At 42.1% G+C, this 16,794-nt stretch overlaps 1 protein-coding gene across 4 annotated transcripts in view; it reads right to left on the reverse strand.

Annotated features, from left to right (window-relative positions):
- The window catches only part of TBC1D15 (TBC1 domain family member 15), an 83,497-nt gene that overhangs the window by 33,843 nt on the left and 32,860 nt on the right, over positions 1 to 16,794 (reverse strand). For 2 of the 4 annotated variants that reach the window (XM_077832780.1, XM_077832774.1), the window contains 4 exons: positions 11,116 to 11,218; positions 10,336 to 10,386; positions 9,842 to 10,039; positions 7,863 to 7,991 (listed from right to left, as the gene is read on the reverse strand). In XM_077832780.1, the coding sequence (XP_077688906.1) occupies positions 7,863 to 7,991; positions 9,842 to 10,039; positions 10,336 to 10,386; positions 11,116 to 11,218 (481 nt within the window). The remainder of the gene's footprint in view (positions 1 to 7,862; positions 7,992 to 9,841; positions 10,040 to 10,335; positions 10,387 to 11,115; positions 11,219 to 16,794) is intronic. The other 2 variants (XM_077832784.1, XM_077832778.1) reach the window with 1 other exon arrangement.

Below are 16,794 nucleotides of genomic sequence, written 5' to 3' on the forward strand. Positions count from 1 at the left end.
TTAGTTGCCCCTGTTGGGGGTTCTGAAAACCCTGGATAAGACCACTACCCATGCTACTGTGGCCTCACTACTATTTATATTCGCATTAGCTTGACGAGTAGGGCCCTCCCAAATTTCATGGCCGTGAAAAATGCGTCATGGACCATGAAATCAGACTTTCCCTGTGAAATCTAGCTATTGTAGGGGAGGGGGATTGGCAGGGCTGTGGGTGCCTCACTGGGGACTCCCATGCACAGGGCTCCAGCTACTAGTCCCAGCAGGGTTCGGGAGAAACGAGACTTGCTCTGCACAGCTGCTCCTGCAGGGAGATCAGACCCACCTCCGGGTACCTCCCCTGGCTTCAGGAAGCTCCAAGGCTGTGCTCTGAAGACAGCAACCACTGAGCTTCCTGAAGCTGGGGGAGGTTGCTGGAGATGGGTCTGATCTTCCCCATGCTGCTGGGGAGTGCCCCAGCTGGGGGTTCCTAGCTGTTAGTCCCGGCCAGGCTGGGGAAGGATAGGACTTCCTCTTCCCCTGCATGGCTGCTCTCAGGAGGGAGATCAGGCCCACCTCCGGAACCTTCCGTATCTGCAGGTGGCTGCTGCCTTCAGAGCCCAGCCCAACTCTGAAAGCAGCACAGAAATGAGGGTAGCAATCCAATGACCCCACTACAACAGCTTTGCGACCTGCTCACAAACCTCTTTTGGGTTAGGACCGCCAGTTATAACATGATGAAATTTCAGAGGAAAACATCTGAAACCTTGAAATTGACTATTTTAAAAATATGATGGTGAAATTGACCAAAATGGACCAGGAATTTGGTAGGACCCTACTGATGAGGATCTACACCAACAGGGGAAATCACACTCCTAAGCTCATAGTGCAGACAATCAGAGACTTGGACAGAGAGAATCTGATTAGCCTTTATCTAGAAACACATTTAAAGAACCAATGCAATTGGTTTGTCAAATGACTGGAATAAAATCAAATGATTACATAGATGCTGGTGAAAACTACCAAAGCATCAGGCACAACCTGGCAACAGTGAAAGAAAATATCACTAGAAGATTAAGTCACATTTCACCCTACACTTCTCTCCCTCCTCAGAAACATCATTCTTGAACCTTTGTATAAGCATTAAAAGATAAGATAAATTCTAGACTTAAAACTCTGTACTGTAACTAACGAGTCCAAACTTTATTTTGCAACCCCCAAACCTGCTCTCCATTAGACCCAATTACCCAATACTCCAAGGTCTGGTACACCATTTGTAATATAAAATACACCTGGTGTCATAACTATAAATAAGAGCATATAACATGCAGATGATCCCACCACACAACTCATAATATGGGTGTGTACTTAAGAACGTTTATTTCTCAATAACCTTTCATAGTAAATCTGGCACTTCCTACCACATTTCTTTCCTATACCAAGGACTACTCCTGCCTGAATGTTACCTGCCTCAAATAGGACAAGCCCCTGCATCTCCTATGGGCAAGCATCTGCACTGTGCCTGGGAGGACAAAACAAATCTACTTCTTGAACATTGTTCAATAATGAAATATTAGCCACCATAGCAACAGTATTTCTTTACTCCTCACTATATTCCCCTCTTCTACTAGGTTAAAACAGGTACAATAGTGCAAATATTTGCTGTATCACTTGGCTATGCCACCAAGTCAAGTGTAATCAAACCCAACAGATGGGAAGCAAGTTGGGACCTGGGTTCACTTCTCAGGCTGTCAGATGCTTAGGGCATTAAAACATGCTGGCCTTCTACGTTTAGGGTTTGCAGGGTAATGCTGAGAGGGCAAGCAACACGCACATGGGCTGCACTGTGACAACAGCCAGCCAATGAGCCTGCTCTGCAACAGGCTCCTGGACTGACTGCTTTGGGTACAGGGTAGTTAAAACACCCAGGCCAGGTGGAAGAGGTCCTCATTCTTGCTCCACCCTCCAACGCATGTTTTCCATCTTCATGCATATGAGAAATAGTTAAAAATGGATGTAAGACTGTATGTGTGAAAGAAAGTGGTGGCCCAAAATAAAAATGATGGATATAAGGTTATTACTCCATTTTAAGAGGTCATGCATTTCTAAGTCCCTGGCTCAAACAGGCAAGAACTCCCTAGCACACGGTAGAGATTCGAAAGTGAGCAAGAGAGCCCACTGGGCACCTGGAGCAGCATGAAAACAAAAAAAGCAAACATCACACACGACAACTGATTAGGAGATGTGTCCTTGCTATAACTGTTCTTCATAACTTTAGTTTGTATTTACTACTAGATTTGCACTACTGAAGCTGAATTCATGTAATACAGGACTCCACAAAACAAGGCTAAAATTAACGAAAATCTTCAGGGTCAGCTTTAGCACAGCCCACAACAATTTCGCTACCAGAACAAACCACAGAGAGCAATAAACAAGGGCAAGATAGGAGAGGAAGACTACGAATTCAGAAAAAAGGGGACTCCCTTCCTAAAGAAAACAGCACTTTCATTAAAGCATTAACAGTTTCTTGGGAGGCACCTTCTTAGGCCTGGTTTACACTGCAGAGTTAGGTTGATGTAAATAGCTTTGCATCAACTTGTTTGCACTCACATTTATCTCCTGTCAATGTAAGCGCCTCATTACGGTAAGGCAGCAATACCACCTCCTCGAATGACGTTGAGCCATGGATGACATATTGTGGTCACCACAGTGTGAGCGCGGACACTGTGAGACCCGTATTGACGTTAATGATCCTCCAGCAGCTTCCCCAGTGACCGACAGTGACCGCTCTAGTCACATTTGTGAACTCCATTGCCCCTGGGTCATGGAAGCCACCCCCTTCAAAACTCTATGTATTTTTGAAATGCTTTTTTCCTAATTGCACTCCTTGGAGAGCACACCTAGCAGCTCTCCCTCGTTGTATGCGACTGCCCAACTGACCTGCTGGCTACATGCTCTACACTTGCTCCTGCCTGGAGTGGACAGGAGGTATTGGATCTCCTGGGCCTGTGGGAAAAAGAGGCTGTGCAGCCACAGCTGCAGACCAGTCATAGAAACATACACAATGATCGCACAGGGGATGCAGGTGAAGGGGTATGACAGGGATCAGCAGCTGTGCCACACGAAAGTGAAGCAACTGTGACAGGCGTACCAGAAGGCCAGGAAGGCCAACAGTTGATCTAGTGCTGAGCCATAGGTCTGCCACTTTTACAATGAGCTGTACACCATACTTGGTGGAGACCCCACCAAGCACCTCACATACCACTGTGGATACCTCCAAGGAGCCCAAGGCCTCAGCCGTGAACAGCAAGGAAGAAGCAGAGGAGGGAGATGTAGCAGGAGGGTCCAGCTGTGCTGCGAGCCAGGATCTTTTTGAGACTCTACCACAATCTAACCAGTCCTACCAGCCGGGCACGGGTGAGCTCAATGAAGGGAAAGGAATCTCAGGTGTGTGCATGCATTCTCCTTTACAGTGTTTAAATGTGAAAATGGCACTCAGCCCAATCCCAAGGTAGAACTACATAGTTATCTACTTTTCATTGTTTTTCTCATATGAGAAGAGATACAACAGAGGAAGAGCTCTCATCTGCATTTTACTCCACTGTCAGGTTAGGTGGGGAAAGGGGAGCCATGTGGAGCAGTTTGTTTATGCACATTGGGATGTCCCTAGAATCCTCTTGAGAGATCTTGATGAAACTTTCACGGAGGTAACTCTGCAATCCTCTTTTGAAGACTTCTAGGGATGGCAACCTTATTTCTTCCTTCACAATAGGACATTCCCATGCCACTCCACGATGACTTCTGCAGGACTCAGTTGCAGTAAACAGGTCAGCAGCATACAGACCCAAGCAGCTTTAGGACACCAGCAGCAGCTGTGTTCACTGTGCCTTTGTTGCCCCAAAGAATGAAGTTATCAGCTGAAATCATTACTCCCTATGGAAAATAGTGCCAGTACTCATTGCCACTACCCTGTGCTCATACCCATGGAAACGGGATAAAATTTTATTGTTTCATGCAACCGAACAGTTGCCTCATTTCCTACCCCACCATCCATCCCTCACAGGTCAGACTCCCCATTTCAAAGAGGCACTTCAAAGCTGTGGCTCCAGAAGGACTTGGGCCTTCCATCCTCTGTGGCTCTTGTCCGGGTTCAGGAACCTGGGCTGGAGGCTGCCACTCCCTGCAGCTCCAGCCCCTCTTCCGCCTGGGCTTCCAACCCATGGCTCCTGCCAGGGATGGGGCACCCATTTTTCAAATTGTCCAGGGCCCCTGGGCCCATACATTAATCCACCACTGGCCCCGACTAGCAGCTAGGATCCCCCGGTTGGGGCGTTCCCAGCAACACTGGGGAAATCAGACCAGCCTCCACCTCCGGGAGCCTCCTCTAGCTGCAGAAAACTCTGCAGCTGCTGTCTTCAGAGCTTGGCTCTGAAGGCAGCACAGAAATGAGTATGGCAATCCTGCAACCCCCCTACAACAACTTTGGGACCCCCCCCCCCACCTCCTTTTGAATCAGGATCCCCCCAGTTACAACAGCATGAAATTTCAGATGTAAACATTTGAAATTGTACAATTGACCAATTTTAAGACCCTGCGGCTGTAAAATTGACCAAAGTGAACCCTGGATTTGGTAGAGTCCTATTAATAACATGCCTAGCAATACTCAAGGCACATCACTTGTAACAGAACAGGACCACAGAACTCACAGGTTCAGTGAAAAAGTCGTGTAATAATTATAAATGTAAAATAGACAGCACAAAGTTCACTGGTTCATTTAAAGAGGTGATTCATAAATGTACACCAAGTGCTATGCAATTCCTAGTAACCCTCAAAACTTCAGGGCCAAGTAGAGCATAGTCCAGCTGAACACACTACCGTGGCTGACTACTAAAGTGCTCTTTCAAGTTCTCCTATCAGCCACATAGCGTCAAGCTGAGTTCTTCTAATTATCTTTTGTCTTGCTGTTCAAAGTCAGTAGACAGCCTCTCCACCTTTGCTCTCCACTCCTGCTGCAGCAGCTTTTGCCCCTTTGCCTCACAGATATTAGGCAGGGCACAACAGGCAGATATAACCATTGGGATATTTTTCTCACTGAAATCTAAACTAGCGAGTAAACACCACCGGCATCCCTTCAGTCTACTGAAAGCACATTCAACTGTCATTCTGCACCTGCTGAGCCAGTAGGTGAAACTTTCCTTGGAGCTGTCAAGGTGACCAGCACACAGCTTCATGAGCCAGAGAAGCAAGGGGCATGCTGGGTCTCCCAGGATCACTATTGGCATTTCAACATCACCAATGGCAATCTACTGGTTGGGAAAAAATATCCCCGCTCGCAGCTTCCTGAACAGTCCTGCATTCTTAGAGATGTGAGTATCATGCATCCCTGACCAGTCCACATTGATATCCATGAAGAATCCCCATTGATCCACCAACACTTGCATAACCATACAGAAGTAGCCCTTTCTGTTGGCTGGTCCCGGAGAAACTCCCCAGACTCCATTTTATATTTCTAATCTCCATTTTCTAACCCTAGCTTTCCACTTGAATAAGCAGGAGTCACCTCACCACTGAGTGTTGTGGGTCACGTGACCACTGCAAGTAAAATGAGGTCTGACCACAAAGTGTTTCTAGGCTGAGTATACCCAGTGCAAAAAATGGGGAAAAGGTCATTGGCAGAAAGCCAAGAGTATGTAAGATGGTGACTTGGCAAAAAGTCAAGTAGGGCAAGGTCTTAACTGTGCAGTAAATAACAGCAGTGAGCATGTGCAGAATGTTAGCATACATCCAAGAATGAGGTAATGTTTAACAGTGAGCATGCTGTCAGAATAGAAAGGTTTAAAAAGGTGAGCAGTTAAAACAGTTGAGAGCAGAGCAGAGCAACTGCTGAAGGAGGTCAGCAGTGTAGCTGAAAGAAATGAAGAGCGGAGCTAAGAAGAGAGAGAACACATGCCAAGCTGATAACTAATGGGAGTTGGCAACAGCAATCAAAGAGTAACATCAATGGATTTTAGAGTGTTTGCTAAATCTCATTATAGTATAGTGTGGGATTAGCGTGTATGTGTGTGTTGATAAAGGTGCATAAAATGTTGTGTTCACTCCAATTTACCTATGTAAAATTGGAAGTTCAATTTAAGAACTGCTGTCAGCACCCTGTACAGACTGGTCATCTGTAACAGAGCACACCCACTTAACGTCATTCAAACTGTACTGCAGTTTGAGTTCTCTTTAATTTGCAACAAGTGATTTGTGTTTAATCCATGCTTTTAGATTACACTGTATTAGGGATTATTAGTTATAGTAATAAAAAGATACTTTGTGTTGGAAAGAACACTGCCTGTGTCAATCATTTTAATCAGAAGGCTATATCCGTATCCTCAAAGTGTTTCCTTGACTACCCTGGAGACCCATACCTAGGGAAGGACAGATTAAGGGAATGATAGGAAGATTATTCTAGGGGTGCCCGCAAACCTATTTTTCAGAGTAACAGGGCTGGGGCCAAAATAGGAATGTGCATGCCATCTATCGCTCCACTGCAGATCAGGAACCCAACAGCTGCAAATCTAGCCACAATATCCTGCACACGGCCTAGAGTCACAGTCCTGCATGGCAGGATACAATTAACAGCTCTAAACGCTTGCATGACAGTGGCTGCCATTACGGATTTTCCAACTCCGAAAAGATCTCCCACTGACCGGTAGCAATACAGCACTGCAAACTTCCCAGAGTGCAATCACCACTTGCTTCTCAACTGTCAGGGCAGCTCTTATTCTGGTGTCTGCGCTGAAGGGCTTGGGTGAGCGCTGTATACAGATCCAGGAATGTAGCGTTTCACATCTGAAAGTTCTGCAGCCACTGCTCATTGTCCCAAACCTGCACTACAATGTGTTCCCACTAGCTGGTGCCTGTTTCCCAGGCCCAAAAGCTCCATCATCTGCAGCTACTCCATTAATGCCACCAACAACCTTGAATTGTTTTTCACTATGTTCCACAGTCATCTGTCCTCAAAGAAATCAACATGTCCTCTGTTGTTGCAGAACTTCCTGCAGCTCTGAAAATACCAGAATATTGTTCATTCTGTGTTTGCAAGGTTAATGACAATAGCGCAGAGTTCTACGGGCTCCACGCTTCTGTCAGAGATGGTTGACAGCAAAAAGTGCCATGCGGGTTTGTGGGATTTTTAGAAAAGGCATAAATTGTGGGATGGGGACCACATTATGGGATGGGAAAAGTTGTATGATGGAATCTTGACCCTTTATTCACAGCTCCCCCCTACGCACAACTTATGTGTGCTCTACAATGCACTGCAAAAATTCTTCACAAGGCACTGCACCACAGGGTAGTGTGTGGCATACTGTAGTATCTACCCATGATGTACCACACTTTGCATCAACACAAGCACTCCTGGAGAGTGGTCAATGCAATGCAAGCAGCCAAATACGAACTCACAAGTGATGTATTAACCACAAAGGCTTTTACACTGGTGTAACTTGCGTCAACCAACGTCTGTCGCATAGACATGGCCATAGTTAGAACACTTTCCCTCCCTAAGTAGTTTTGCCTCTTCTATTGTATTGGCCAAGGTCCAGTCACCTATCTCCGCCTTTTTACTTCCAAATTCTCTTACCAGCTAATAAAAGTCCTCTGTGTCTTGGGACTGCATTTCTTTGTGTTGCTGCAGACTTGCCTTAATATTGTTTGAACACCTCAACAGACTTTGTTTAATCTGTCCAACAACACTGACAAGTTCAAAGCCTTCTGGAAATTGCAAGCATGATGAAATCAGCTCAGTAGCAGAGTTTGCAGAGAAGTGGAAAGAGAACTAAAATTTGACCGTAAGGGGTTGGTTGACTCAGTTCCTAGCAACAGCTTCATTAATGAACATAAATTACCCCTTTGAATATCATTTGCTTTATGAAGTCAGCATCTAAGATTCTTCCCTCTGAATCCATGTTCTTAGTCCATTCTTCAGCAGACACTGGCTCTCTTCTGATAACGTCAGGTCGTTTACCTAGATCAATCTAAAATATTAAAAAACCCTATGTTACATGAATGCCATTACACTGATCCATTAATTTTCTTTTAAAAAAACCCAAATGATAGTATTAAATCCAGCTCTCTCCTCCATATTCACTTGGGGCTATGGCCACAGCAGATGCACTGTGTATAGGGAGTTAAAAGGGACGGGGGAAATGGACAGATTTGAGGAGCATGCCACAGTTCCAAAGGGGGTTCTTGCACATCATAGCATAGTAGGGATTTGGGGGTTAGACTAGCAGATCATTTGCTGTGTGTACACACTGGCCATTCTCCCCTCAACTCCGGAGAGAGGGCAGTTTTGAAAGTGCAGCAGAGCTCCATGGCCAGGAAATTACTTTCCCCTCAGTCCCCAACCCAAATATGTGAGCACTGAGTAGGGCTCAGGCTTCAGACATAGTTTCTATTTTAGCCCTGCTGCTCGAAATATTTTGCTCATGGCAGCAACAAAGCCTACTTCAGCTCAAGTGGGTTTTAACTGCTTAGAAGCGACACAAGTTTAGCATATCAAAGCACACAGGTCAACATTATCTCAAATAAATCATATACTTTCTGTAACATCCATGGTTAACTGAACAACTGCTGGGTAGTAAATCCAAAGAATCTACAGATTACATAGTTGAACTTGCTGACAATTTTCATTTTCAGCTATTGAGAAAACCTGAACGATTTGAGTTTTTAAAAAGTTTTATAAAAACTGCTTCTGATATATTTAATGCCACCTCAAAGCATTGGGCTGTTTAAATAATTTCACTGCCATGAATCACTTAATAAAATAATTATGTTTTATTTATATAACTGTAAAAAATTTATATCCACAGAGTTCACAATAAGTGATTCAGGGTAGAATTACAAGTGCATGGAATTACTTGCTATCCCCCAGTCTTTACAATACAACTGATCATTCCATTTAGTATTTTGTTTTAATACAATTAGACCTGTGTAAGTATAAATGGATAGTCTAAACTGTTTAAATTAACCATACAGAAATAAGGTTAATTGCACATATATATTAAGAGAGATTGAAGGTATAAGTATATAATATAGATCTAAAACCAAACACAGGAAATAAGCCAAACATGAACTGAACCAGTTTCTATGGGGATGGTCTTGTAAGATGAGCAACCTGAGCTTCCACTGGCGTCAATGGGAGATAAATTGGATGCTAATAAGCAACAACGCTATTTTTCTCTGAATGCATGAAAGGAAGCATTTTGATATACATTCTCAAGCTATTAGTATTGATCTTATGCTATGTCATGGTTTATAGTAGTGCCCTGCAACAAGATGGGACGCAACTACAAGTGCATGGTCCGGATCGTGTGGAAAAACAACTGGACCCCCTTGGGCTCTCCTCCTCCAGCCTGTGGGGTTGGCACAGCAGTGACTGCGTGCCCTGCTCTCGTCATCCACTACCACCTTGCGGCGTCGTGCCTTTCACTTCGCAGCGCACACATTGCGCAGCAGGGGCCGGCATTCAACAGTAGCAGAGCATGCAGCTGCTGCCATGCCAACCCCACAGGCAAGAGGAGAGCGGACCTCATGGGTAGGAGGTGCTAGCTCAGGTTCAAGGAGAAGGGTCAAGGTCTGGTTGGGCTGTAAAATTTGCTGACCCTCTCAGGCTCAGATTAAGTCAGGCGGGCTTGGATTCAGCCTAAAAAGTTAGGCCTGAGCAGACCTCTACTTTCTAGACAAGACATAAACCAAAGCCTCAAGAACAAACACAACATGCTTCAACAATTCTAAATTCAGTGATTGTAGCGGTGAAGATATTCAGGATGTAAGAAATGTGCTTTATGTCTGTATTTTGCTACTATGCTATCTACACACTCACTCGTGTAATAACTTCAAATCCTGGTTCCTCCTGTTGATTTATCTTTAGCCCTGGAATAGCATCACTGAGAAAGTCTGCCATTTCAGATGGTGGTCGCTGTTGAGTTGAAGAGTCAATTCCTCGCAAACTATCAAAAATATAGTTTGTCACTTTGGAAAATCCTCCCATAGTTGCTGTATATGGATCCTTCTTCAATTTCTATGTAATAGTAGGAGAGGAAAACAAGTTAACAGTAACAGCCTCATATTTCACACAACTACCCTAACAAAAATATAAATTATAACCAAAATTTCTCAAAAATTATTCTGAAAGTTAAAGGTTTTATAATATCAATTTTGCATAGCATAATTTTAATGTGCTAAAAAAGTCTAAAATGAGAAATCACAACAGGTAGTAGTATAACACTAATGATTTAATTTGAGAGATTGGCCAGTGATGTGCTAGCTAAATCTAGCCTACTTATATCAGAATAATAAGTCATGTCCAGTGCTTACTTTCCAATGGTGAATGGCCCAAAATGTCTTTCTTCTGTCTAGTTGCTCTACCTTCACAGAGAAAATACATCTTGAAGCAAGAAGCATCCTGCTAGAAATCTTACAGAAAAACTCTCTTTGATCACTAAATCTGAAAACTAATACAATTTAGTCAATATTACTTCCTTTGTAAATCAAATCAATGGGATGAGATCCTGGCCCCAAAGAAGTCAATGGGAATTTTGCTACAGCCTTCAGTGAGGCCAGGATTTCACCCAGTAATTGGCAGTTATAAAACAGAATAGTTTCCATCTGTGCAATATTGTGCACTGAACAGCACATATATTAGGTGAAAGAACATTATTGGTGAAAATATTCTTTCCTTGAATAATTACCTAACATTTGGGCAAGACTTGCCTTGTGTTTCTTCCCCCACCCACCCTATGAAAAAAAGTTATGGAGTATATTTGAATAATCTAAAATACTTATATCTTTATGTATAAGACCGTAGGCAAAGCTGAAGTAAACAAGGTTTTGCCTATTGAAATAAAATCTGTACAACATGGAGGAGCAACACTTGGACCTTAAGGAATAGCTTATCATATGAAAAATAATGAAATTTCATGAACACGTAGTTATAGTATACAGGTAGAACATAAGTTCTTCACTTTCTACAGAAAGCTTGCTTAATTGTTTGGGAAGTTTTTTTGGCAGCGGAAGGGCAGAGGTATTTTTAGATGACTTCGTTTTAAAATCTGAAAGGAATACTGAGGAGTAGAAGGTTTTATACATAGTACATACCTGTATTAGACCATATGTTGGTTCATCAAGGAGATTTTCAAAAGACTGTGAAAGACTCTTGTTCTGACAATTGACAAGAAGAATTCTTTTATCCTGTGGAGATCTGTAATAAAATACAGTTTGTATCACAAGATGCCAGTTTTTCTACAAATGTTTTTAAAATTTTAGGTTTTGTAAGTTACAATTGGTGCTGTGTGTGAGAAAAGCTGATGCTGAACATAAAATCATTCTTAGCCCCTTTACACAATACACTTACAAAAATATTTACAATATGCAATTTCTTCATTTTTATACATAGTTCTCAATCTATTTAATTATCAGAGTCGGATTGCCATTTACAAGGTGCATTAATTTTGTTATACTCATTATATTCTGAAACAGAACTGTCATATTACAGCCCTGCAAAAAGGTATTCTAGTTTGGAATCCAAATGCTAAATCCACTCTGAAACCTGATCATCAGATGGCTGCTTTCAAAGTACTTGAGCAATCTAGTATTTCAGAGAAGCATCTAAAAAATTATGACAAACCCCACCCTCCACTGCCCTTCACCTGAGGCTCACTATTCGGGAAATCAATTGGTTAAATTCACTATTTCTGGTCTTTGAAACAAAAATTATTTTATTTCATTGCTACATAGAACACATACTTGGCTATTAAGCCTAAGATAAGAACTTTAATAACGGTTATCTCTTTTCAGTTCCAACATGACAGGATACAATGTTAATGCAGGAGGATATGAAATTCAACAAGAGATCTCATTTCAAGTCTGCCAGACCACAGTCATAGGTCTCTGGCAATGGCAGTTAATAAACCTCAACTGGGTTTTGCTAAAAGCAGCAGAGGGGACAAAGGTTGAGTCATGTACTATGATTTGTCAAGCCAGGAGGATGAAAACCCTTGTAAGAAATTTCCATTTTAAATTAAACATTCTCTCTCTGGACAGATACTTGTTCAAAACAAAATGTGGAGCTACGCACATTCACAAAAGCAGTTATTCACAGAATTCCAGCTTTGACAATGTGGCATCAGAACAGGATTGTATTCAATAAAAACAGATACACAAAGCCAAACTAAATAGCACAGAATGTTCAAAGTGATAAATCCAATAAATATATTTGTTCCATCTCAGCCACTTCAGACATACTGACTTGAGCAGTGACTGAATACTTTCATAACAGAATATTATTAGATGGAAGGCAAAAAGGTTATCAAAGTTCAGGAGGAGGGGGAAATGCCAGCCTGCCCTATTATTATATTGTTTTACAAAGCAGTTATGCTATCCCTATATGAATATCAAGGGTACAGTATGTATGAATAATGGAAACAGCAAGAAAGCAAAACATTAAATAACTGATTATGTAACATTTTTATATACTATCACAGGTGTCTATGACACATCACAGAGATAATAAAAATAGTGCCTTTTCCCAAAAAATATTGTAACTGAGGTTATACATGTCAGGAAATAAAGCAAGGAGAGATGATACTAGCAAGAGGAGGGAAGGAGATTTACACATAATAAGGTCTGAAGTTGGTTGTTTTCACAAGGAACATATGATCTCTTATTTTTCTTTATGTTGATCATATTAAGCAGACACAGAAGTTCAAATATTTGTTGGAGAAACTATAGAAAGAAGTGGGTTTAGAAGAGTGGGAAGATGTGGGGTACAGAATAAGAAAACATTATTCCAAATTGAGGAGGGGAGAAGAAGACTGAAGAATTTCAAAAATACACATTTATTAAAATTAAGATTTTTAAAAGCAGATAAGTCAATGACACTTGATTATAGATCTGCATGGAGCTAGGACCACACTAACAACCTCGATTTTTGTTAGCTACCACAACCATGCATAACTCTCAAGCACTCAAGGTACCCTACTTCTCACCATATTAAAATAAAAATCATTATTAGTCAAAAAAAAAAAACATTAGAAAGCACTTTTAGTGTTTTTATATCAACGTACTATGCACAGTAACAAGCTGAAGAGCAAATGATGGGCAGAACAAGGAAACATCTATAATGATGCAACAATAAAAATGTAATGTAAGAACGGCCATGCTGGATCAGACCAATGGTCCATCTAGCCCAGTCTCCTATCTTCTGACAGCAGGAAATGCCAGGTGCTTCAGAGGGAATGAACAGAACAGGGCAATTTATTGAGTGATCCATCCCCTGTCACCCACTCCCAGCTTCCTGCAGTCAGAGGCCAAAGCATGGGGTTGCATCCCTGACCATCTTGACTAACAGGCATTGATGGACCAAGCCTCCATGAACTTATCTAATTCTTTTTTGAACCCCGCTATAGTTTTGGCCTTCACATCATCACCTGACAATGAGTTCCACAGGTTGACAGTGCACTGTGTGAAATAGTACTTTCTTTTGTTTGTTTTATACCAGCCGCCTATTAATTTCATTGACTGACCCCTTGTTCTTGTGTTATGTGAAGGAGTAAATAATACTTCCTTATTCATTTTCTCCAAACTATTCACGATTTTATAGACCTCTATCATATCCCCCCTTAGTCATCTCTTTACCAAGCTGAAAAGCCCCAATCGTTTTAATCTCGCTGCATATGGAAGCTGTTCCACGCTCCTGATAATTTTTGTTGCCCTTCTCTGTACCTTTTCCATTTCTAATGCATCTTTTTTTGATATGGGGCGACCGGAACTGCATGCAGTATTCAAGGAGTGGGTGTACCATGGATTTATATAGTGGCATGATGATATTTTCTGTCTTATCTATTCTTTCCCTAATGGTTCCAAACATCGTTAACTTTTTTGATTGCTTCTGCACATTGAGCAGATGTTTTCAGAGAACAATCCACAATGACTTCTAATCTCTTTCTTGAGAGTTAACAGCTAATTTAGATCACATCAAAAATAAAAGTTCCGTTATCATAGGATGCACAAGTCCTGACCAAGACAAGTTGCTAAAAATTTTAAAGAATGGGCACACTGAAGATAAATCAGAACAAACAAGTAGAAAAGACTTCTCCCTAAACTGTATTAATTATTCTTTTTGGGAATTTTACTCCTCCTTCTGAAGCATTTGGTACTGGATACTAGATCTGGATAGAGAAAGCTGATTATGTTTAGCAGAGGATTTCAAAATTTGGTTTCAATTTGCAATGAAAACTAAAAAAATTTCAGAACTCTCAATGACCCAGACCCTCTTGACAGACTGTACCAGAGCTGGGGACACTTGAAACAAGGGGGAGATAGCTGGAGGAAACCAGACAGATTTCCAATGGAATCCTGCCTGGGTTCTGTCAGAACTTTGTCAAAATTAAACTGTCTCTGTGAAATGTTTAGATCTCAACCAATAGCCAAATTCCAATGAAAAAATGTTTCAGAGTGTCTCACCACCAGTGCTAGAGGACGCTACCAGAAAGAAGACACCATACTAGGAAGACCATTAGTCTGATCCAATATGGTAGTTCACATGCTCCTAATCACATGCTACTTTGGGGCCAGGTTGCAGCCTGTGCTGCATATCAGCTCAAGGGAGTAGAGGCAGGGGTGGACATGGGGACACCCTATTGCTCCCTTGTACCACTGCTTCCTGTGTGAAAAGGGAACTGGGCTTTGCAGAACTGTTAGGTTTCCCCTCCCAGACAGGTGGGCAAGAAGGAAGGGAGTCATCACGGCACCCCTCGAAAGGGCCTGGCAGCATAATACACCAGCGCATCATGAAGTGTAAACTCCTTCCAATGGTCTAGGGAAATCTGGAGGGAAACTGACTTCCTAAATCACAATCTCTCTCCCAGGCTGCTCCAGGAGCAGCCCTTTACTAAGGACTGGACCACAAACTGACAATCCAGTCTTTGGTAGAAGTATACTTTAAACAGCAGTTATATATTTGGACCTGGTTTGCACTTAAAAGTTTTGCTAGTATAGATAAGTTACTTAGGGGGTATGATTTTTTGCTGACATAATTATTCAGGCAAAAGCATTAACGTATATGTAGCTATACCAGCAAACCTTTTAAACAAGGTCTAATAATCCTGCCTTATTTCTTTTTGTGATACTGCTATTATCATGTTTATAGACAAACAAAGAAGGATGTTTGTTTTGGTTCAGAGCACACTTAACGTCTTACAAATAGTACTGAATGCATGTTGTGAGAAGGTATCGACTTTACTGTCGAAAGAGTGCCACTTCAAAGGAGAGTTGTCAAGAAAATAAGAGACCATACATTTATCTTTGGGCTACACTAATGCAACAACAGATCACGCTGGAAAGGAAGTAGTACAGAATAAAATATGGGCCAAATGGGATAGGTGGAGATAAGGATAAATTATTCTTGGCTTATTCTCCAAATGCATCAGATTTATACTTCACTACAAAAAAGAAAAAAGCATTAAACTTTTGTGCTAACAAACTAAAGTGATATTAAAGTGTAATACTAAAGTATTACAATTACTGTATTTACAGATTCATAATTTATCTTGCTAGTTGCCTTAAATTACTTTTCTAATGTAACAAGAAAAATAAATTGAATGTGTTGCTACCTTAATGTTATTTCTAGAAAACATCTGGAATATTGTTCAAAAAAAAAAAAAAAAAAAGAGAGAATTAACTCACAAATATAGCTAACATGCTTCCGAGTCACAAAGTACGTGAACATGAAGCACTCGCTCTAATCCCCAAAACATATTTTAAACACTAGATATATCTGTAAGAAAATACAAAGCACTAGACAGCTTTTCAAATTAGAGGGGAGTTGCATATCGAAAGGATATTTTTCAGCTGGAAATTATAGTCTATAATGACTATTATGACTGTCTATAGTAACTATGTTAACCCTGTGAAGCTTGTCACACAGTGAACTGGTCAAAATATTTATTACAAAATTTCATAATCACTATTTCCTTTTTTGACAAGGTGGTATCTTGTGGCCTAATGTAAAACCATCAGATTTGTACTAAGAAAAATTGTTGGGTCAAATGGAAGCCTCAACTAAAAGTGTGCATTTCTTTCCTTATACCTCACAGATCAGTACAGAAAATCTCCTAGTTTGGCTTTAGTACCCTCCAGGAGATAGGGCCTGATTCCAGGAGACTCCCAGTGAAACCGGGAGGGTTGGCAACCCTAGATCTGCCCCGAGGCCCTGTCCTTGCTCCCCCTCCGGTGGGGCCTCAGCTCAGGCCAGTGGCCTGGAGCCTGGGGCTCGGCAGGCCAGTGGCCTGGGCCAGCTCCGGGGTCAGGCCAGTGGCCTGCGCCAGCTCGGGCGGGCGGCTCGGACGATTCGGCCAAGGCTGCTCCGGCCGCGGGGCGCCTTGGGACTCTGGCAGGCAGGGTAGGGGCACGGGCTCAGACAGAAGGGGTGAGGTCAGGGGGCTAGCCTCCCCAAAGAGGGGGGTTCACCCCACACCCACCTAGCCCCTCCACAGACTGGAATGGAAGATTTCTACCACCAAATCTCTGTACCCATGGAGGGCAAGGGTAGTAGAACATAAACAGAGCAGAGATAGAGAAGTGGAAAAAGATCAAAATACGGCTGTAAAGATCATTTTCCTGGCTCATAGCTTTGACCACATCTACTGTCTTTCATCACAAGAACCAACTACTTGTCCTCATTTTCAAGATTCTTCACAACCTATACCCACCCTATCTGTCATATCTCAGACACTATTGGGATGCTGACTCGCCCCTCTGTTCTGCCTTTGTTGCCAC

This window comes from Eretmochelys imbricata, chromosome 1 (genome assembly GCF_965152235.1).
Source record: "Eretmochelys imbricata isolate rEreImb1 chromosome 1, rEreImb1.hap1, whole genome shotgun sequence".
Taxonomy (NCBI): domain Eukaryota; kingdom Metazoa; phylum Chordata; order Testudines; family Cheloniidae; genus Eretmochelys; species Eretmochelys imbricata.